This window comes from Geotrypetes seraphini, chromosome 9 (genome assembly GCF_902459505.1).
Source record: "Geotrypetes seraphini chromosome 9, aGeoSer1.1, whole genome shotgun sequence".
Taxonomy (NCBI): domain Eukaryota; kingdom Metazoa; phylum Chordata; class Amphibia; order Gymnophiona; family Dermophiidae; genus Geotrypetes; species Geotrypetes seraphini.
In genome coordinates this window covers 189429981-189453450 of record NC_047092.1, presented here as the reverse complement: position 1 = coordinate 189453450, position 23470 = coordinate 189429981, and the positions used below count along the sequence as shown (strand labels likewise).

The window sequence follows — 23470 nt, the reverse complement described above, 5'->3', positions numbered from 1 at the left end:
GGGGGTGAACGGAAAAGGACTCGGACTCCTGGGGTCTGTCGCGGAGGGTGGCCAGGCTCCATTTCAGCCGCAGGGAAGGCTCACTGCCCCAGCTCCTTACCCGTCCGCAGCCCAGGCCAGGTCTCCCGTGCTTTCTCAGCGGCCCGGCTCGCTCGGTTGTTTTTTTTTTTTTTTTGTTTACCTGGCCACTCCGCTTCCTGCATTCGCTGCTTTCCGTCAGTGACGTAATAAGCGCGCATGCGCACTTGTCTTGCCACATCCCGACAGAAAAGGGATCAGGGAACACGCGAGGCAAGTGCGCATGCGCGGCTAGCATTTTATTATTTAATATGAACTTTTATGATGAAAAATTTGGTTGTAATCTACCTTGAACCATGGTTTTCATGATAAAAGTGGAATACAGATGCCAACTGTCCCCTAGCATTCCTGATGAGAATCCTTCAGCCTGCATCACTCTCCACAATAAGCTGGGAATAGGAGAACTGGCTCTAACTTAGCAGCACACACTACATCCGGGGATCGTCTACCAGAGCAAAAACTCCTGGCATGGGTTTTAAACTAAGTGTACAGTATAATCTTGATTATCTCTAATTATCGCTAATCCAATAGCCCCTCCCCCCCCCCACACACACAATGATATCATCACATCACCCATCTTCTCTTCCTGTTTTCCGGCTTCACATACTGCAATAAAGTCATATTTTTGACTCAAGACCATGCTTTTCCAATATGTTCAGCAATGTTTAGACCTGGGTCTCCACTTCTGCAGCAAGGGAACAGTTTTTTTATCTCCTTGCTTCTCTGCAAATTTTTTCCCCATTTTGCTGATAGTGTTAAACAATATTTTAAAGACAGATACCCTATGCATGTTCTTTATGCATAAAATATGTTTCCCATGAATTTATACGGGGTTATTTTTCAAATTATACGATTTTTCTCTTAAACAACAGCAGGTTAGTCCCGTTTATGCTGAATAAACAAGACTGTACTGTATTTCCATTGCCACAGCTATTGAAGTACTGACATTTTTTTTTTTTTAAAACACCCAGAATAGAACATATTTAGCACACTCTAGATCAGGGGTGTCAAAGTCCCTCCTCAAGGGCCGCATTCCAGTCGGATTTTCAGGATTTCCCCAATGAATATGCATGAGATCTATTAGCATACAATGAAAGCAGTGCATGAAAATAGTTGTCATGCATATTCATTGGGGAAATCCTGAAAACCCGAATGGATTGCGGCCCTCAAGGAGGGATTTTGACACCCCTGCTCTAGATGGCTTGAATATCGGACAGGAAAAGGAAGAGCCGTGGACCATAAGTGGGCAGTTCACATATACAGCTGTTTCTATGGTCTGAAACCTTATTTTAATGGGACAGAAAGAGTAGTTAACAACAGAGGACCAGGGAGGCTTTAAGATCAGGTGTTACCTTTTCTGTGATGAATTTATTTACATCTTGGTCTTCAGGCAGGAATTCCTTCCAGCTCAGTCCTGCTTCCTTCCAGAGAGATCCTGCTTTTTTATGGCTCTATATGGAAACATTTGCATTAGTGCTGGCATGAGATAAAACTGTACACATATTCCAGAATTCAGCCTTGCCCTGTAAGACCTCACTTACCATTCCTTTACACAAAAGGCCAAGGATCTCTAGCAACAGGAGGCTGGCCTTACCCAGGGGCAGCAGCGGTTTTGAGAGCTCCCTATAAAACAGCAGGTAAAAAAAAAAGGTTACTGCTGGGAAAACCCCACTTTTTACACAGATTTTGAAAATTATTCATCAAAATTTACCTTGATCAGAAAAAAGCTCAACCAACTTCCAAAGTCAAAATCAGAAAATACAAGGAAATTTAGCAACTTATAGTCCACAATTAAAGAGGTCAAAAATCCACAACCATAGGAAGATGGGTAAATGAAAGGATATCCACACCTGAAATCCTTAAAGTCCTAAATATAAAGTTTATATACATTTTAGCATAAAAAACCCCGTAGGACATTCAAGAAAAATCTCAATTGTGAAGGCTCAAGGCAGATAACTATCTAATAGACCAACCAAACATTTGACCTAATAAAAATCATTGTTTTTTCACTGCCGGAAATTTCTTCTAACTTGTGCCCACCTTGATACATGAAGAACAATTCATATTCTTCAGAGTAACATTAACCATCTTTCAAGGGAGGTACATTTTCCTAGTAGCCTCGTTATCTTGTGGAAACACGAAGAACTAAAAAGCCCCCACTTCTGTTAAACACCTCGCTATCTGAACCTTGAGGGATCCCACAGTCTGAAGACCACACGGTAGATGTACCATTGAAATTTACCATGTATGATCGCAATGACAGAAATCCTTTGAACCAATTGAGAATGTTATCCTCCAAATGTAAATCAGAAAATAGTTGAACAAGAATATCATAGTTCACAACATCAAAGGTTGCTAAGGATCAAATTGCAATAAAACTGCAAAACAATTCTGTGAAAGTAAACTTTGAATTTTAGAGATCAAGGATAACAATAAAGTGTCTGTACTGTAGTTGGAGCGAAAACCATGTTGAAATGGAGATAGTATGGAAAACTTGACTATATAACTTGATAATTGTTTACAGATTATGGACTCAATTAATTTGGTTAATAAATGTATATTAGCGATTGGGCAATAGTTTGTCGGAACAGATCTAAGAATGGACTTTTCAATAAAGGGGTAACAACTATATGACCCATCGAAGTAGAAAAATAGCCAGAATCTAGAAAAGAATTTATCAATGAAGTTAACCAAGAAATAACCTGACCTGGAGTATCTCAAAAAATATAAGATGGATATGAATTCAGGGAGCAATTACTCCGACTTAGTCTATTGCATAAGGTTCTATCCTGGTCTTGCTCAGAGATATGGAGGAAAAAGGGGACAGAAAGTCCCCCAAAATCCTCACCACCCAATCATTGCAAAACTTCCACCTTAACATACTTTTATATGTGCATGACTTGAAAGATTATATTATCGAAGAAGCACTTATCTTATGTGTATAGTTCTTGAAACATGACAGCAGATGAAGATCTGAACAGTCCCATTCAGTCTGCCTAATAGTTACAGGCATTATAAAAGGCGTCAAAAATGAGAAAGGCTGTTCAGCTTGGAGAACAGAAAGCTCAGGGGTGATATGAGAGAGGTCTATAAAATACTGTGGAATGGATAGTTGTGAAATGCGTGGCTATTTTCAAAAATGTAAATTCTGCTGCTTTCTATATAATCACTAATTCTTATTATATTTTCCTTTCTTTAAAACTCCTGTAAACTGTGCCGAGCTCTATCTCTATAGAGAAGATGCGGCATATAAGCTGAAGATTTAGTTTAGTTTATTCACTCTTTCCAAAAATACTAGGAGGCATGCAATGAAGCTTAACTTTATATACCGGGTCATCAAAATGTTTAGCAAATAAAAACGATTTTAGAAATTTACGAAAAGATTGGAAAGGACTGGGGCTCCTCAGAGATAAGGGGAGTTCATTCCATAGTTGCAAAAGTTTAAAAGCCATATAATGTGTAATTAAACTTTGGAATTTGTTGCTGGAGAATGTGGTGAAATCAGTTAGCTTAGCAGGGCGTAAAAAAGGCTTGGATAATTTCCTAAAAGAAACGTATATAGGCCATTATTGAGATGGCTTGGGGAAATCCACTGCTTATTCCTAGGATAAGAAGCATAAGGAGAAATTAGGTTCTTACCTGCTAATTTACTTTCTTTTAGCTTCTCCAGACCAGTAGAGGTTAACTTTACGAATGGGTATATATCTAATCATGACCAGCAGGTGGAGACTGAAAACAAAACTTTGGGACAGTATATCCTAGCCCCTCCTCTCTATTTCCCTCAGTCTGCCGAATAGCCAAGCAGAACCAAGAACTGGAAAACAACAGAGAGAAAAAACAATACTCCGAAAGGAGTAACAAATAACATAACCAAAATGCTGTTGGAAAATGCAGAGGAGAAATTCCCGAAGGAAGAATGTCCCCACAGCTCGCCAGCTAAGCCAGCCGAGCCACAGCCGCTGTTCTTCACTTCTCCCCGGCCCTAGAAAAATACTAGAACCCGCAGCAAAAACCAAAAACTGCCCGCGCAACAGCCCCAACAACAACAACAACAGACAGGGTGGGGACCTCTACTGGTCTGGAGAAGCTAAAAGAAAGTAAATTAGCAGGTAAGAACCTAATTTCTCCTTCTTTAGCACTCTCCAGACCAGTAGAGGTTAACTTTACGAATGGGACGTACCAAAGCAGTCCCTCTCACGGGCGGGACCCCCGAAGGGCCGATACCAGTACACGCTCACCGAACACCGCGTCCCGACGCGCCTGCACATCAACCCGATAATGACGAACAAAGGAATGCAAGGAGGACCAAACCGCAGCCTTACAAATATCCACTGGAGGCACGAGCGACGACTCAGCCCAAGAAGCCGCCTGACCCCGAGTGGAATGAGCCTTGAGAAACTCCGGAACAGGCTGCTGTTTCAGAAGATAAGCGGAAGCAATCGTCTCCTTGATCCAGCGCGCAATAGTAGCCTTAGAAGCGCCAGCTCCCCGACGAGGACCCGCCAGGAGGACAAAGAGATGATCGGACTTCCGGAATTCCTGGGTCCGCTGCACATAAGAGCGAAGGACCCGACCGACATCCAACTTGCGCAGCTGCCGTTGCTCAGAAGAGCCCTCCCGACCACCCAAGACCGGGAGAACCACCGATTGATTGACATGAAAAGGAGAAACAACCTTCGGCAGAAAGGAAGGAACAGGCCGCAAGACGACCCGCTCCCTAGAAAACTCCAAGAAGGGAGCCCTACAAGAGAAAGCCTGCAGCTCAGAAACACGCCTAGCAGAAGTAATGGCCACCAAAAAGACCGCCTTCAAAGTAAGGTCCTTCAAAGAACAGTCGTCCAAGGGCTCGAAAGGCGGACGCACCAAAACAGAGAGAACCAGATTAAGATCCCAAGAGGGAACCGAGGGCCGTTGGGGAGGCCTAAGCAACTTGGCCGCCCGCAAAAAACGAATCACATCAGGAAGAGCCGATAAACGCTGACCTGACACCAACCCTCGAAAAGCCGACAGGGCCGCAAGATGAACCCGGAGAGAAGACCAAGCCAGGCCTCTATCCAGGCCATCCTGCAAGAACTCCAGAATGTTAGGCAGAGAAGCGCGAAAAGAGGTCACTCCCCGCGCCCGACACCATTCCTCAAAGAGACGCCAAACCCGCACATAAGCCCGAGAGGTAGAAAGCCTCCGGGACCCCAACAGTGTAGAGATCACCTTGTCTGAATATCCCTTCTTGCTAAGGCGACCCCTTTCAAGAGCCACGCCGTAAGACAGAAGGGAGACGGGTCGAACATGGGAATGGGACCCTGCATCAGAAGGTCGTCCGAGAGAGGCAGAGGAAGAGGATCCGCTACCAGGTGCCTCACCAGATCCGCATACCACGGACGGCGAGGCCAATCCAGCGCCGCCACCAGCACCACCAAACCCGGATGGTGAACAATGCGAAGAAGCACCCTGCCCACCAGCGGCCAAGGAGGGAACACATACAACAGCCCCTCCATTGGCCACTGCTGGACCAGAGCATCCAGACCCTCGGCCAGACCGTCCCTGCGACGACTGAAGAAGCGGGGCACTTTGGCGTTGCCACCCGTGGCCATCAGGTCCATCAGGGGCTGCCCCCAAGCCTGCACTATCAACTGAAACGCCTCGGCGCCGAGACACCACTCTCCTGGATCTAGGAAGTGACGACTGAGGAAGTCTGCCTGAACATGTTCTACCCCGGCTATATGAGAGGCCGAGAGGTCCAGCAGATGGGATTCCGCCCAAACCATGAGCAGAGCCGCCTCCTGCGCCACCTGAGTGCTCTTGGTGCCCCCCTGACGATTGACATAAGCCACCACCGTGGCATTGTCCGACAGCACTCTGACCGACTTGCCCAGCAACAGGGAGTGGAAAGCCAACAGCGCCAGACGGACCGCTCTGGTCTCCAACACGTTGATCGACCAGGCGGCCTCCTCCGCGGACCAGGTGCCCTGAGCTGAGTGACCCAAACACTGAGCCCCCCAACCCAGGAGACTCGCATCCGTCAGGAGCACCGTCCACTGCGGGAGATCCAGACCCACCCCCTGAACTAGGTGAGGGGTCTGGAGCCACCAACACAGACTGCAGCGCGCCAAGCCTCGCAGGGGAACCGGAACATCCATCCCGTGCCTCTGGGGAGACCACCTCCGGAGCAGAGCATACTGGAGAGGACGCATGTGGGCCCGCGCCCACCTCACCACGTCCAGGGACGCCGCCATCGACCCCAAGACCTGGAGGAAATCTCGCGCCCGAGGACACCGGGACGCCAAAAGCAGGCGAATCTGAGATTGCAATTTGCTCACCCGGCCCTCTGGGAGGAAGACCTTCCCCAAGGAGGTGTCGAACAGCACCCCTAGGTACTCCAGACGCTGAGCCGGGACCAACCGACTCTTGGAAAGGTTGACCACCCAGCCCAGCGACCGGAGAAACTCCACCACCCGAGCAGTAACCCGGGAGCTTTCCTGCAACGACTTTGCCCGAATTAACCAGTCGTCCAGGTAGGGGTGTACCAGGATACCCTCCGACCGCAAGGCTGCCGCGACGACCACCATCACCTTGGTGAACGTCCGAGGAGCCGTGGCCAGCCCAAAGGGAAGCGCACAGAACTGAAAGTGCCGACCCAAGATCGCAAAGCGCAGGAAACGCTGATGAGAGGCCCGAATGGGAACATGCAAGTAGGCCTCCGTCAGATCGAGAGAAGTGAGAAACTCCCCCGGCTGAACCGCCAGAATGACCGACCGCAGAGTTTCCATACGGAAAGAGGGAATCTTGAGAGCCCTGTTGACCCCTTTTAAATCGAGGATGGGCCGAAAAGTCCCCTCCTTTTTGGGCACCACAAAGTAAATGGAGTACCTGCCCGTGCCCCACTCCGGAGGGGGCACCGGAACAACTGCCCTGAGATCTAGCAAGCGCTGAAGGGTCTGGCGAAAAGCCTGCGTCTTCCCCGGAGTCTGACACTGAGAAGCGAGGAAAAAATCCGGCAGAGAGCGGGCGAACTCCAGGGCATAACCGTCCCGCACCACCTCCAGGACCCACTGATCGGACGTGATCTCGGCCCATTTGGGGAAAAATTCGCGCAGCCGAGCCCCCACCGGAACCAAAGGGGGCGCCGGCAAGGCGTCATTGTGCAGGACGGGAAGCGGGGGAACCGGCGGAGGGATTCCCTGCCCCCCGATGGGCCCCCCGAAAGGGCTGCATGCGCTGGAAGAACCGACCCCGGGAAAATCCCGGAGACTGGAAAGAAGCAGCCCCACGCCCAGGGCGATACTTGCGAAAATCCCACAAACGCCCCCGGGCCGCACCCCCCCGAGACGCCGGGCGGGCACGGTCCTCCGGCAGACGGGGAACTTTCGAGTCCGACAGAGTCTGAATCAACTTATCCAAGTCCTCTCCAAACAAAAACGACCCCCGAAAGGGAAATTTAGTAAGCTTAGCTTTGGACGCAGCATCCGCCGCCCAAGCGCGCAGCCACAACACATGCCTTGCGGCCACGCCAAAAGCCATAGACTTAGCCGATATCCGCACCAAGTCATATAGAGCATCTGAGAGGAATGAGGCCGCCATCTCAATCTTCGCAACCTCCTGATCCACCAGAGACCAGTCGTCAGACTCTCGATCCAAGACCCGCTCCGCCCACCGAAACACGGCGCGAGCGACCAGTCCCCCACAAATAGCCGCCTGGACCCCAAAGGCAGAGACCTGAAAATTTTGCTTAAGGATGCTCTCCAATTTGCGCTCCTCAGGGTCCCGCAAGGCAGAACCGCCCTCAACAGGCACGGTATGCCGCTTGGAAATTGCCGAGACCACCGCATCCACGACTGGCGAAGCTAACGTAGCCCGATCCCCTTCAGGAATGGGATACAGGCGAGCCATGCTGCGCACCAGCCGAAACGGCGCCTCCGGCGTTTTCCACTGCTCCAGAATAATATCCCGAATATCCTGATGCATAGGAAAAGAACGGGAAACGGAACGGATCCCCCGTAACAGGGGGTCCCCCACACGCGGAGTCTCCGGCGGCGCGTCCTCAAAACGCAAAACCGTAGAAACCTGTTGAATAAGGTCAGGCAGCTCATCTTTCTGAAAAAGGCGCACCACGGACACCTCGGCACTGGAGAACGGGAAATCCGACAACCCGCCGCCAGCTTCCGTCCCCTCCAGAGAGTCCTGGAACTCCTCAGAAGGGTCCAGGTCCTCCTCCAGACCGACCCGTTCCTCCGACCACAAATTCTCGTCCCACGACACCCGCGGACGCTTGGACAAGGGAGGCGGCGGAGGGGACGTCACGCCAGACGAAAGAGGCAAAGCCGCAGGGAGCGCGGAGGAAAACCCACCCCCCGAAACCCCCTGGGCGCAACCGGGACCCCCAGCCGCCTGAAAATAGGCTCTGCATAAAGAAAAGAAAAATTCAGGAGAAAAACCCCCCGAGGGTCCCAAGGGACTCCCTGCCACAGCAGGGGACCCAGCAGAACCTTGCCCCTGCATAGTCAAAACAGGGGGAAGGTCACCTGAGGTGGAAGACAAAATGGAGGGGCCAGACAGAGAAGATGGCGGTTTTCCCGCCAAAAAAGCTCCCTCCATAGCCTGAAGCGGCTGAGAAACCTGAATAGTCTCAGCCGCTAAAGCAGGCAAGCCGGCATCAGCTGTCAAAAAATCAGCTGAGAGGGAATCCTTCGGGGAATCCCTCCGTGGGCGGTTGTGGAAGACCGGGCTTCCCCACTGCTCCAAGCCGACTCGCGAGGCACCATCGGCGGGGAGCTCTGGGCGCCTGCAGCCGCTGCCGACGGAGCTCCACCACCTCACCGACCCAAACCGCCGAGTTCAGGCCGGCTGCGAGTGCCTCGCGGCTGGACTAAAATTGTGGCCTACTCCCCCGGAGAAGGGCACAATTGCTCCATACGCGACCTAGCTATAAAAAAGTGCTGGGTTACATGAAAAAATACAGTAAAATACAGTTTTCTTAAAGGGAAACAACCCTCCAGACCAGCACTACCTCAGGATTTTTTTTTTTTATTTTTTTTTTACAGAACAGACTCCACAGGCTCTCGAAGCAATATGCCTTGCTTGATTTAGGGGGCAAGGGATACTGCTGAGGCTCCTCTAAAAAAATGTGGGGAGGTGGAGGAAGTGGGGGGAGGGACCCCGCTCGTGACCCGCCGGGTTTGACACCCCCGAGGTCGGACGAACCCCCAAACAGAGTCCGCCCAAGCTCCGTCCGGCTAAAAACAGGGACAATAAACCCCCTAAACAAATTCCAACAGCCCTACCAAGAGAGATGGGTACAGATCACATCAACACCTGCTGGAGACTGAAAGAAGACTGAGGGAAATAGAGAGGAGGGGCTAGGATATACTGTCCCAAAGTTTTGTTTTCAGTCTCCACCTGCTGGTCATGATTAGATATATACCCATTCGTAAAGTTAACCTCTACTGGTCTGGAGAGTGCTAAAGAAAATCTGTTTTTCTCTTTGGGATCTTGTCAGGTACTTGCGACTTGGATTGGCCACTATTGGAAACAGGATACTGGGCTTGATGAACCTTCAGTCTATCTTAGTATGTTGTTATGTTATGTGAAAATAGGAGAGCCCTCCTTCCCGAATCGTGGAAGGCAAAGAAACAAACAAAGAAGGTGACTGGTTGGTACTCGATCTCCTTTATTATTATATTATCTAATAAAGGAGATAGAACACCAACCAGTCTCCTTCGTTTGTTTGTTTCTCTGCCGTTATGTTCTGTGAAGTCATGATATATATTTAATTTGATATTTCGAGGCATAGACCATAGAAGTCAACCCAGTACTGCCCTTAGATTCCAGCTACTGGAGCTGCCGTCCAAGCTCACTCCAGCCTATACAAACCATCTTTGTCATTTGTGGGATACAGACCATAAACGTCTGCCCAGAACTATCCTCACGTTCCAAATTAGAGGAGTTTCCATCGAAGTGCTCTCCATCCCATCCTATCCTAAACTGTACCACCAAATAAGAGACACAGACCGTGCAAATCTGTCCAGTTCCAGCATTTGGTCTTCATTTTATATCATTCATTTTTAATTAGTGATCCTCTGTGTTAAGAACATAAGAACATAAGCAGTGCCTCCGCCAGGTCAGACCATAGGTCCATCCTGCCCAGCAGTCCGCTCCCGCGGCGGCCCAAAGAGGTCACGACCTGTCCAAATCACCAGAAGGGGCCCCCATGCCACCTTGGTTTCCTATTGAGTCCTATCTTACCATCAAAGTCCTAGCCCTCCGGTCTTGCACATGCACGACCTGGTCGGGTTTCTATACTTATTTTCTGGTTAGCTTTCTCAGTATCCCACGATCCCTTTATCCCTCAGGAATCCGTCCAGTCTCTGTTTGAATCCTTGTATCGTACTCTGCCCAATCACGTCCTCCGGTAGCGCATTCCAAGTGTCCACGACCCTTTGGGTGAAAAAAAACTTCCTTGCATTCGTTTTGAACCTATCTCCCTTCAGTTTCTCTGAATGCCCCCTCGTACCTGTTGTCCCCTTCAGCCTGAAGAATCTGTCCCTATCCACCCTCTCTATGCCCCTCATGATCTTGAAGGTCTCTATCATATCACCCCTGAGCCTCCTTTTTTCCAGAGAGAAGAGCCCCAGCCTATCCAACCTCTCGGCATATGGGCAGTGTTCCAGCCCTCTTACCAGTTTCGTTGCTCTCCTTTGGACTCTCTCGAGTACCGCCATGTCCTTCTTGAGGTACGGCGACCAATATTGAACGCAATATTCCAGATGCGGACGCACCATCGCTCGATACAGTGGCAAGATGACTTCCCTCGTCCTGGTTGTTATGCCCCTTTTTATGATGCCCAGCATCCTGTTGGCTTTTTTTGAGGCCGCTGCGCACTGTGCAGATGGCTTCAGTGATGCATCCACCAGCACTCCCAAGTCTCTCTCAAGACTGCTTTCTCCCAACAATGACCCCCCAATTTGTAGTTGAACAACGGGTTTTTTTTCCCTATATGCATGACCTTGCATTTTTCCACGTTAAAGCGCATTTGCCATTTGTTCGCCCAGTCTTCCAGCTTATCTAGGTCCCTTTGCAGGTTCTCACACTCCTCCCTGGAGCTAACTCTGCCGCACAGTTTGGTATCGTCTGCAAATTTTATAACCTCGCACTTTGCCTCCTTTTCCAGGTCATTGATAAATATGTTGAAGAGTAACGGCCCCAGCACCGATCCCTGCGGCACACCGCTCGTGACTCCCCGCCAGTCAGAATATTGGCCCTTTACTCCGACCCTCTGCAGTCTACCCGACAACCAGTGCTCTATCCATCGGTGCACATCCCCTCCCACCCCGTGGTTCCACAGCTTCCTAAGCAGCCTTTCATGTGTTCATCCTACACTTTTTTTTTTGAAGTGTTATAGAATGGGTAGACATGAATTGCTCATTTAATCTTCCCAAAAATACCTGGACTAGGGGGCAGGCAATGAAACTACTAAGTAGTAGATTTGAAGCAAACTGAGGAAAATATTTCTTCTTTCATATGTAATTAGACTCTGGTATTCACTGCCAGGGAATATGGTGAAAGCAGTTAGCTTAGCAGAGTTTAAAATAAATTTGGATAATTTGCAAAAAAGAAAAGTCCATTATTAAGATGGACTTTCAGGTAAAGCCACAGCTTATTCCTAGGATAAGCAGCATAAAACCCACCCACCCCTTCCCCCCAAGCCCTACCCACTGAAGAGATCAACTGAACAATATTAAGAAAAAGAGATATACAAACAAAGTGGATTAACGGAGCTCCCACATTTCAAACTGCTGCCAAATTCGGTCAATCTTACGCAGTGTGCTATGCTTGGAAGCTTATCTACCATCAAGTGCCAACTAGCATCCAAAACCAGTCAGGCAGTTGTAAAGAGTAACTTACAAAAGCTCAATTCCCAATCCTCCATAGTTGGATCATACCAGTGAAGTAGGAGCACCTTTCAGGAGGTCCGCAAACCTTTTCCAAAAACTGAGGCAGAATCCCCAAAACAGATATCCACTAATCCTGTACCCGTGGGCAATGGTGACCCGTCAATTGAATGCAGGACAAAAGCACTCCGACAAAGATGCGCTGACAATCTTAAGATCCTCTCCAGACATCTCCACATTTAAGAATCGTAACTCTCAGATAGCTCCCTGATATCCCAACTCTCCCTCCCCCAACCCCATGCGGTGGGAATATAGCTTCCTCCTACTAGAATTGAAAGACGTATTCGTCTCCCAGTGCCCAGGATACCACAAACCAGCCACCTCTATTACATTTCCTCAAATATAAGAAAAAATACACTCAAGCTAACCCCCTCAGTCATTCACATAACTGCAAAGACCCCCCCCCCAAAAAAAATCCCCTCTCATTCTAGTGCTTAAACAACTCCCTATCCCCAGCCAACCCCCTCCTCCCACACACACACACATTTGCACTCAAGGTACTACAGGCAACCCGAAAGCCCCTCATAATAGAGCCACCTCACATACCTCACCCAGAGTTAGCCAGATAGCTCCCCCTCCCCCGCCAGCCATACATCCCCCTGAGAGCAAAATAAAAGCAAACAAACAATGTCCAATAAAAGACTGTCAGAAACAGAACTCCAAAATAGCCTGCTCAGAAAAAAGTCCTTTCAGTTCACAGGACAAGAGAAAATGTAATGGCTCAGGGTTGCCCTGCCGCCTGGCTCAAAGTCGATGGACCCACTAACGAACGTGCCCCATGCTCCACTCGCTGCTAGCGAAATCCCACTAGCCTTTGCCTGACAGTGCTAAGCTCGGCGTTATCCGCTCCCTCAGCTGGAATTGTGATGCCCTCTCTCTGCTGCAGGCATTTGGCCTTCTTCAGGGTGGAAACTCCATTAAAGGTGACCAGCAATCCAAAGGGAAAAGTCCATCTATATCGAATATTGGCCTGGGCCACCACTTTAAAGGAGCATCACTTCTGCAGCGTAGTCACAGCCAGGTCTTGAAATAACTCCAACCAATGGCCCTCCCAAGTGCCCATGTCTAACTCCCTGGCTTTCCACAAAAGACGCTCCATGAGGGTGAAGCACTGGAGGCAGACCACCAAATCTCTGGGTAGCTCTTTAGGACGAGGTCCAAGGGCTCGATGAGCCCTAAAAACCCCTGGATCAAGGGCATCATCCTGGAGGAGCCACCATATCAGCCTGGCGTCCCTTGCATCCCGGTAGACCCCAGTATCAGGCACACCCTGCACCCTCAAATTATTTCTGCAGGTTCGGTTCTTCAGGTCTTCTAGTTTCTCAAAAAGCCCCTGGAGCTCAGATTGCACGTCTTCCAAGCTGCACTACGTGCCCACAACTGTCTCCTCACATGTATTGATCCTGGTCTCCACTAAATTGACACAGGCCCCCATTTCAACCAGATCTGATCTTATATCCTGTAAGGCTTCCCGCACCAGGATCCCAACTGTTGCAATGCTAGCTTTCACCTCAGCGAGACACTCCTTCATATCTGCTTCAGTCAACATCTCCATGTCATGTGTGGGATCCATCTCCAGACTCTCAGAGTGCGCCGTAACAGACATTGGCTGTCTCTGCTCTTCCTCCGTCGGCCCTGCCTGGCCCAAAGGTTTCTCACTTACGCGAGACTGCATCTTCACTGATCAATTTTTTTATAGCCACCGGTGCGAAGACATGTCAGGAACACTGTCCTGGAAGACAGCTCCAAAAGACTCCACCAGAGGTAACTTTTCAGGGAATATGCTAGGTTTTCCATCAGAGCTCAGCACTTAAGCCCCCATCTTTACTGGTGACATCACTTCCTTTTTCCACCACCTCATCCCCCCCACTTTTTTTTTTATTTTCACCATTGTCCAAGGGTAAGCAGGGGAGACAACCTGTAGACCGTGCAGGTTCCCATTTTCCTTTCTTTCCTGTTAATTAGAGTTCTACCCTTGTTATTTTAATTTCTGTGTGTGCAATTTCTTCTATTTCTTTTTATTATCTATAAACCACTTAGAATCTGTAGATACTATGTGATGGGCAATATATCAAACTCCTAATAAACTTCAAACTTGATCTGGATTGGCTGCTGCTGAAAACAGGATACTGGTCTGGATGGCCCTTCGGTCTGTCCCAGTATAGCAACTCTTATGTTCTTAATTCTCTCCCACTACCACCTGCTGAAGACTGAGAAACATTAGCTGGAACTTACCCCCACAAAGAAAATGAAGCTCAGAAGAGAAAACCTGAAAAGGAATTATAGCTCAACTGAAAGCTAGTACAGGAGGAAGGAAGGAGGTCCAAGAATATTGTCAAAAACCTTCTGGGTGCTTCTAAAATGAGAACAAACCAAAGACTGCAGAGCACTACCAAAGCAGAGCATACATCAGGCTCACCTCCCAAGCACTCAAGGCCCCTAGACAGCACTAAGGTTGAGGCACAAAAAGGAACCCCTCAGGGACAAGGAACTAGGAGGTATAGGGAAGGAAGGGGGGAGAGGGACCTCCCAGTGCACAAAGTAACCCCCATGGGCCACAACCTCAACGAGCAGCCAAGAAGGATCCCTGGGAGAGAAGCAGAGAAATGCCGGAATGACATACAAATAATACTGACCTTTTTTCCTACCTAGGAACCTCCCCTGGCCATCCTGACCACTGCACAGCCTCACACCACTGTCACCTGCTGGGAGACTAAGAGGGACTGCTCAGCTAACTTATAGGCTCCACCCACCTGCTGGTAAGCGTGCATAAGCCATTTGTCTAGGTCAATCTGTACCACTTACAATTCTTATATTCCTGAAGCCCTATGCCCCATGCTCAGCGTACCATTGCTAAGAACTGCAGAAGCAGAGACGTTTACCTGAAGAGCTCGCCCATTGGAATACCCCCCTCTAGCAGCACAGGGGTAATTATTTCAGCCAGATACAGCCAGATGTGTGGAATATCAATCTCCATGTCTTCTCCAATCTCCAAGATCTCTTGTAGCCTGTAAGAGAGACTTGTTAGAAACTATTCCCAGCATAGTAATGTGCTCCCATACCCACAGCAGGACGACTAGGCACTTCAAAAGTAAGTGGCTGGTATGACACATTGGCAGCAAGGCATACCATTACTGTGTACAGTGGACAAGTCCACCTCATTTCACATTATTCTATCACTGTCAAAGCTGACGGAGGGACCCAGTGAAAAGGGAACTGGAAAACTTAGTAAAGCACACCGAGCTGAAAAGTCAGTAAACTTAAATCGCAAACATAACATAGCATTGTAAGAAGTAGCAGTATTAGATTCTTAGAAATCCCACAGTGTCTCAGAGGCTGAATATGTCTGTGTTCTCCCCCTCCCCTCACTGTAAACTCTAGCTGAAGGGCTGCAAATGTTAACGTCTCTGTTCACAGAATCCCTGAGCTGGAGAGTCCTGGAAGTTCCCTTAATCCCCACCAAATCCCAGTAATTTGCTCTCCCTTGGGTTCAGGAGCGACACCTCAGGTTCTCACCCTCTGTAGTACTGCTCCTTAGGCAAGACTGAGGCTTTGAGCAGGTGGTAGAAGAGCAACCCCATGTGCTCCCTGGTAATAGTGCTTCGCTCTAATGTGGACTCGATGCCATTCCGCACAAAGATAAAAAGTAGTGATGGAGAACTAAGCTCCTGAACACACTGCAAGGCCTCCTGCCAAGAAAGAAGACGACATATCTCAGTTCATGCAACTTCTGCAATTCTCTTGGGTCATTTTCCCTCCACCAGAATCTCACCTTAGTGTCATTAATGTGCAAATATTCTTCGATAATTGCTTTTGCTTTCTTTTCTATCTCATCCTCCGTCAGGCTGGGCTTAGGAAGAGCAGCTATTGCAACAGGGGCAGGCGCTGAAGTGGGCTCCCGTTTCACTGCAATAAGATATTTTAATCAGTCTCTTTCATGATACCCTGGTCCTTCACCCATACATCTGCCAAACACCAGACAAGATACGCGTCTACTGTGCACCCTAAACATGGATCGGTGATTTACCATTCCACTGAAGGAGAGGGAGCCCCCTCTGATCACAGATGCAAATAGTGCTCACCATGTTAGTGCTCTTAAAAAAAAAAAAAAAAAAAAAAAAAGCATCCACCTTCCACTCTATAATAGCATGAAATATGAATTAATGTGCTGCAATTTTTTTTAAAATGTCTTCGTAGGTAATCTGGCAGAAAATCAGCACTGGGTACTCTACCATCCCACTGAACAAAACAGATGCTTCACTATACTATGAAGTAATAGGCAAAACTGCTTTCAGCCAGGGGGAGAAGTGATCCCATCCCCAAAAGCACCCCTATCATGAATGAAGCAGAGGCTCCTAGCCTAATCAATCCTAGGGTCCCATAGACTGCAGGTCTACCAAGTCACCACCCGTTGCTAGAGGCCAAAAATACTGGCGTACTGATGAATACACAGGGTAACATCAGCACACCACACAGCCTGCCTTCATCTGCTGGAAGGGATATGTACTCTTGCCTGGACTATTTTTTTTTTTTTTTTTTTGGGGGGGGGGGTGGAAATTAGGTATCTTCTCTCTCCTTTGGTGGGGGCTCTCTGTCCTTTTCTGTAGTAGCTCTGAAAGAATGGATTTCTGTTTGAAAATTATCTGAATGGCTTGTTCCCCTCTCTTAGAGCAGCCCATCTGAACTGATTTGATTTTCCCTCCTCCTTCCTAAGCACTGTGCTTAAGCGATCACGTGAGAAGTTAATTTAAAGAACATCACTGCTCTAATTCATTTCTTTCCTTTTGTGTGGACATGAGCAGACTTATTTTTACCTCTATCTAAATCCTGCGGCCTTCCTATGACCAACATAGCCATGTGAACCCTCCTGGTAAGTTCCCTCTCTATGCGCCACCATATCTTCATGTTCTGAGACTAGCCCATAGCCATTTTCTCCCAGTGTTCCTGTTTCCCCTTTCACCACTATGGCTTCTGCACACTTCTTCCTCTTGATACTGACTTTCCCCAACCTCTCCCTTCACACCAAACTACTGAACTCTTCACCATACCACTTACTTTTCAATCCATTACCCCACCCTCTCTTTTGTCCACCACTCTCTCTTCTCTGCCTAAAACTTCAACGCTTTCACCCTCTCATAAGAACATAAGAAACGCCTTCTCCGGATCAGACCAAGGTCCATCTAGTCCGGCGATCCGCACACGCGGAGGCCCATTTAGGTGTTCCTTGGTGGAGACCCGGATTTCCCGTATCCCTCAATATGATTTGCAAGAAGGTGTGCATCCAACTTGCGTTTGAAACCCATTCAGCCATCCCCACTCTCCCTGTGAGCATTTAATTTGCCCCATGCTTCCCCCACTCTCACCCACATCTTCTTGCTCCTTCTTTTGCTGGGGATATCAGTTCTAATCCTGGTCTTCCCAACTTACTCTTGCAGGTCACACCACAATCTTCTGTCTCCCTCCTCCCCTTTTCAAATGTCCTATGGAACACCCGCTCTTTCTCCAACAAATTTGCCTATATCCACCACCTCTTCATCTCTCAATTTCTCCACCTGCTCACACTGAGACCTGGATCTGCCCTGATGATTCTACTTCAGCTGCCATGAAAGAGGCTATTACAGCCAAAAACACATCCTTTAAAGAATGGAGAAAGGAACCCAATGAAGAAAATAAGAAGAGACAAAAGCACTAGCAAGTTGGATGCAAGACATTGATAAAGAAAGCTAAACAAGAATATGAAGAACAACTTGCTAAAGAGGCAAAAACTCATAATAACAATTTTTTTAGGTACATCAAAAGCAGAAAACCTGTAAAGGAATCCATAGAACCATTGGATGATCAAGGGGTAAAAGATACGCTCAGACCATAGCGGAGAGACTGAATGAATTCTTTGCTTCGGTCTTTATGGAAGATGATGTAAGAAATCTTCTGAATCAGAAATGGTTTACAAGGGTGATGAGACAGATGAATTGAAAGAAACCTCAGTGAACTAAAGCCAAATTGACAAGTTAAAGAGTGATAAATCACCTGGACTGGATGGTATACATCCAAGGGTACTGAAAGAACTCAAATATGAAATTACTGATCTGTTGTTACTGATCTGTAACCTGTCGCTAAAATCGTCTATAGTACCTGAAGACTGGAGGGTGACCAATGCTATGCCGATTTCTAAAAAGGTTCTGGGGAAATCCGGGGAATTAAAGAGTGATAAGCCTGACCTCAGTGCCAGGCAAAATAGTGGAAACAATTATAAAAAATAAAATTGTGGAACATGTAGACAAACACGATTTAATGAGACAGAGTCAGCATGGGTTCAGTCGAGGGAGGTCTTGCCTCACCAATTTGCCTCCACCAGCGACCAGCTGCCCTGAGCTGAGCGACCGAGACATTGTACTCCCCAACCAAACAGACTGGCATCCATGAGAAGCACTGTCCTCTGGGGCTGATCCAGACTCACCCCCTGAAACAGATTGGAAGAGTGAAGCCACCAGCATAGGCTGTGACGAACCAACCCGTGAAGAGGGACTGGAGAGTCCAGATCATAAATCTGCGGGGACCACCACCAAACAAGGACTTACTGAATGGAGAACATGTGAGCCCAAGCTCACTGAATCATTTCCAAAAGGCAGCAATTGACCCCAATACCTGCAGAAAATCCTGCACCCCAGGGCAACAAGAATAAGCCTTGTGAAAGGATAACACAAAATCAGGGGCAAAAAGGCACATACTGCCGGTGAAAAAGAAACACCCGAGACCTGTTCCTGTCTTTCTAAAACAGGAGGGAGGTCACCTGAGGCCACAGGCAAAATGGCACTGCTTCCCGCCAAAACAGATGGAAAGACCGCCAAAAAAGCCTCCCCCGATGTCTTTAGCAACAGAGGCCTGAATGAGCTCAGCTGCTAAAGCAGAACTCCAGGCAGCATCAGCTGTAGCGGTAAGGGAAACCTGAGTTCCTCGTCTTCCAGCTGGGGAAATCCCTGTGTGGGCGGTAGGGGAAGCCTGGGCCTTCCCACTGCCTACAGCTAAAGAATGGTGCACTCGCAAAGGGGAACCCTGCTTGCCAGCACCCAAAGATAATGAGGATTCCCCCTTGAAGCGGCTGGAGCACTTCATGCAGACACTGGCTGCATCAACTGCTCGGCTGGAGCACAATGAGCACTTTTTCAATTTTTTTAAAAGTGCTCTTTGTGAATCGCTTGGGAAGAAAAACTAAGTGTCGGTTTGCAATAAAATTCAATTAAGCACAATTAAAGGCTTCCTTTCAGACCAGTACCACCTCAGGCCTTTTAAAAAAAAAAATTTTTTTTTTACCTAACAAAGGTGCAGACCCTACAGGTTTTCAAAGCTGTAGTCTTTGCCTGACTGTGGTAAGACCTACAGAAGAAGCATCTCTAATTAAAATTTTGGGGGAAGGGACCCGACCACTAGAGTGTAGCACCCCCGAGGTTGGACAGACCCCCGAAAGCAAACAGGATACTAGGAATTATTAGAAAAGGGATGGTTAACAAGACTAAGAATGTTATAATGCTTCTGAATCACTCAATGGTGCGACCTCACCTTTGAGTATTGTGCTTAATTCTGGTCTCCTTATCTCAAAAAGATATAGCGGCATTAGAAAAGGTTCAAAGAAAAGCGACCAAAATGATAAAGGGTATAGAGCGCCTCTCGTATTAGGAAAGACTAAAAAGGTTAGGGCTCTTCAGCTTGGAAAAGAAACAGCTGAGGGGCGATAGGATTGGAGTTTACAAAATCCTAAGTGGAGCCGAACAGGTACAAGTGAATCGATTTTTCACGCCATCAAAAATTACAAAGACTAGGGGACACTCGAAGTTACAGGGAAATACTTTTAAAACCAGTAAGAGGAAATATTTTTTCACTCAAGAGAATAGTTAAGCTCTGGAATGCTTTGCCAGAGGATGTGGTAAGAGCAGTTAATGTAGCTGGTTTCAAAAAAAGGTTTGGAAAAGTCCATAATCTGCTGTTGAGAATGACATGGGGAAAGCCACTACTTGTCCTGGATCAGTGACATGGAATGCTGCTACTATTTGGGTTTTTTCCATGTACTTGTGACTTGAGATTGGCCTCCTTGAAGATGGGATACTGGGCTATATGGACCATTGTTCTGACCTAGTAAGGCTAGTCTTAGATTCTCATGTCCTGTGTCATGGAGGCTACCTGTTCTTCACCTGGTTGGATATGGAGGTGGTGTTGGGCTGCTACTCTCATTCTCTTGTAGATTTCAACTAGAGAATGACATGGTGTAGTAAAACGGATGAAAGATCATAAACTGAAGCTGAACGCAGACAAAACAAAATTCATCCTCCTTGAAAATAACCAAGTCCCAACCATAACCAATATAGAAATTAACTCAACCAATTACCCCATTCAACCCACCCTAAAACTACTAGGAATGACAATAGATGCTGCACCAAGCAACCACAAATCAATAAAACAATACAGAAATCATTTGCAGTTATGAGAAACTTAAGATAAGTTAGAAAATTCTTCGATAGAACACAATTCCAACTCTTAGCACAATCCCTATTCCTAGGCCTCTTAGACTACTGCAACATTCTCTACCTCCCCTGCCCAGCAACAATGATAAAACAACTACAAACAATCCAAAACACAACACTGAGACTCATCTTTTCATTAAGAAAACATGACCAGATCACAGAGGCATACCTCAACTCACACTGGCTCCCAATTCTGGCAAGAATACTATTCACATTCTACTGTTTACTATTTAAAACCATAAACAGCGACAGCCCAATCTACCTGAACAACCGCCTCAACCAAACTACATCAGCTAGACATAGAAAAACCCACACTCCATTCACGCACCCCCCAATCAAAGAAGTCAAACGGAAAAAACTATGATGGCCTCCTAGCCACACAAGCAGCAAAACTCGACAACCAAATCTCCAATCTACTAATTATGACCCCAGACTACAAAACATTCAGAAAAGAAATAAAGACTCTACTTTTCAAGAAATTCCTGCAAACGCCTTAATAACACTAGTTCCTTCCCACCTCCCAATACCTTCCCGATTCCCCAAAACAACCTCATCTACTCTTTATCTCCTCTAGAAATTACCAGATATCTTCTTCATGTAATTTGCTTTTTGTAATTCTTTTTTAATCCGCCTTGAACCGCAAAGGCAATCGCAGAATAGAAATCTCTAATGTAATGTAATGTAATGGTGATAGAATTCATCACCATTCCTGTGATGATCTTAAGGTGGCCAAACAGGTTGAAAAGGTGACGGTGACAGTTAGAAGGATACTAGGGTGCATAGAGAGAGTTATGGCCAGTAGAAAAAAAAGGAGGTATTGATGCCTCTGTATAAGACTCTGGTAAGACCTCATTTAGAATACTGTGTACAATTCTGGAGGTTGCACCTTCATAAAGATATAAAAACAATGGAGTTGGTCCAGAGGAAAGCTACTAAAATGGTATGTGGTCTTCGTCATAAGGGGACATGCTTAAAGATCTCAATCTGTATGCTTTGGAGGAAAGGCAGGAGAGGGGAAATATGATAGAGACATTTAAATACCTATGTGGCATAAATGCACATGAGTCGAGTCTCTTTTATTTGAAAGGAAGCTCTGGAATGAGAGGGCATAGGATGAAGTTAAGAGGTGATAGGCTCAGGAGTAATCTAAAGAAATACTTTTTTACAGAAAGGGTAGTAGATGTGTGGAACAGTCTCCCTGAAGAAGTGGTGGAGACCCAGAGAGTGGTGGAAAACTGGAACGCTCTTCCGGAATCTGTTATAGGGGAAAACACACTTCAGGGTTTCAAAACAAAGTTGGACAAACTCTTTCAAAACTGGAATATACGCAGGTGAAGCTGGACTCATTTAGAGCACTGGTCTTTGACCTGAGGGCCACCGCGTGAGCGGACTACTGGGGAGGATGGACCACTGGTTTGACCCAGTAGCGGCTATTCTTATGTTCTTATGACTATGTTTGAATTGAAGAAAGCCTGGTATAGGCACGGGAATCTCTTAGAGAGAGGAAGAGATAATGGTTAATGTGGATGTGCAGACTGGATGAGCCATTTGGTCTTTATCTGCCATCATGTTTCTATCTGCGGTGATGGGGACGGTGATGAATTCTGTCACCGTGTCATTCTTTAATTTCAACCCCTTCTTCCACCTCAGACTCACCGCTTCTCTTCCTTGAAGTCCACTCTGTCCATCTTTTTGCACCTCTACCCCTCCGCTTAGCTGTCATTTACCGCCCCCCTGATAAGTCCCTCTTCATTCCTCACTGACTTCGACTCTTGGCTTTCTCTCTTTCTTGAACATCCATCTCCCTCTCTCATCCTTGGTGATTTCAATATTCATGCCAACAATCCCACTGATTCTTATGCTTTTAGCCCTAACATCCTCACTTGATCTTCAGTTGTTCTGCACCACCCCTACCTTGATCTCGTCGTCTTCTCCAACTGCTCTCTTACTAATTTCTCCACGGAGTCCTTCCAGTCTCTAACCATCATCTGATAATCTTCATAATCCATAATCTTCCCCCCTTGCCCAGGCCAATTTCCTTCAGGCCATCAACCCTGGCATTCTCTCCACTGCCATTTCGCCAAGTCTGTAAATGAGGCTGTCTCCTCCTATAACACCACCACTCTCTCCTGTTCTAAATATCCTCAGCTCCCCCTATCCCACACTCTGTAAGGCACCCCAAACCTCAGCCCTGGCTAAACTCTAAAACCTACTACTTACGCTCCTGAACGGCTCTGGCTCAAATCTTATACTCATGCTAATTCCATTCATTTCAAATTCCTTCTGACCTCCTTCCAGTCTACTCTTTCACTCACCAAACAGAATTACTATACCCGCCTGACTGACTCTCTCGGCTCCAACCCTCACCGCCTCTTTGCCACATTGAAGTTACTCAAAGCCTCCCCACTTCCAATCCCTCTGCCGCTCTTCCTTCAAAGTATGGCTGAGTACTTCTATGACAAGGTTCACAAAATTAACCTTGAATTCTTAACTGAACCATCTTTCCCAGACCGCTCTACCAACCCCCACCACATCTTCTGGAACAAACTGCCTGACTTGATACGTCAGGCGCTGTCTCTGGTAGTATTCCCTCTGTAATTCCTCCACCTGAGTACTGTGGATTGATGCATCTTCTTGTCCAGTTTGTCTATCTAGACTGTAAGCTCTTTCAAGCAGGTACTCTCTCTTCCATGTTTTTGGTGTACAGCACTGCATATGTCTGGTAGTGCTATAGAAATGATTAGTAGTAGTATGACCCTGACCAGTGACAAGAGTAACAAATTCTCCATGAACAAAAAACTTATAGCTACTAATAAATGTTAACTGCTTTGAATGTACATTAGAAAGGCAGTATATCAAATCTGTGAGCCTTGACCCCTTTACCACAAGGATTTGCATATGCCAGGAAAAGTGGTGACCCAGCTTATACCA

The 23470-nt window shown here is 47.2% G+C and overlaps 1 protein-coding gene across 8 annotated transcripts in view; it reads right to left on the bottom strand.

Annotated features, from left to right (window-relative positions):
- The window catches only part of EIF4G1 (eukaryotic translation initiation factor 4 gamma 1), a 292071-nt gene that overhangs the window by 47318 nt on the left and 221283 nt on the right, over positions 1-23470 (bottom strand). For all 8 annotated transcript variants that reach the window (XM_033959150.1, XM_033959151.1, XM_033959152.1 and 5 more), the window contains 5 exons: positions 15796-15929; positions 15540-15712; positions 14906-15031; positions 1620-1701; positions 1431-1529 (listed from right to left, as the gene is read on the bottom strand). In XM_033959150.1, coding sequence (XP_033815041.1) covers positions 1431-1529; positions 1620-1701; positions 14906-15031; positions 15540-15712; positions 15796-15929 — 614 coding nt within the window. The remainder of the gene's footprint in view (positions 1-1430; positions 1530-1619; positions 1702-14905; positions 15032-15539; positions 15713-15795; positions 15930-23470) is intronic.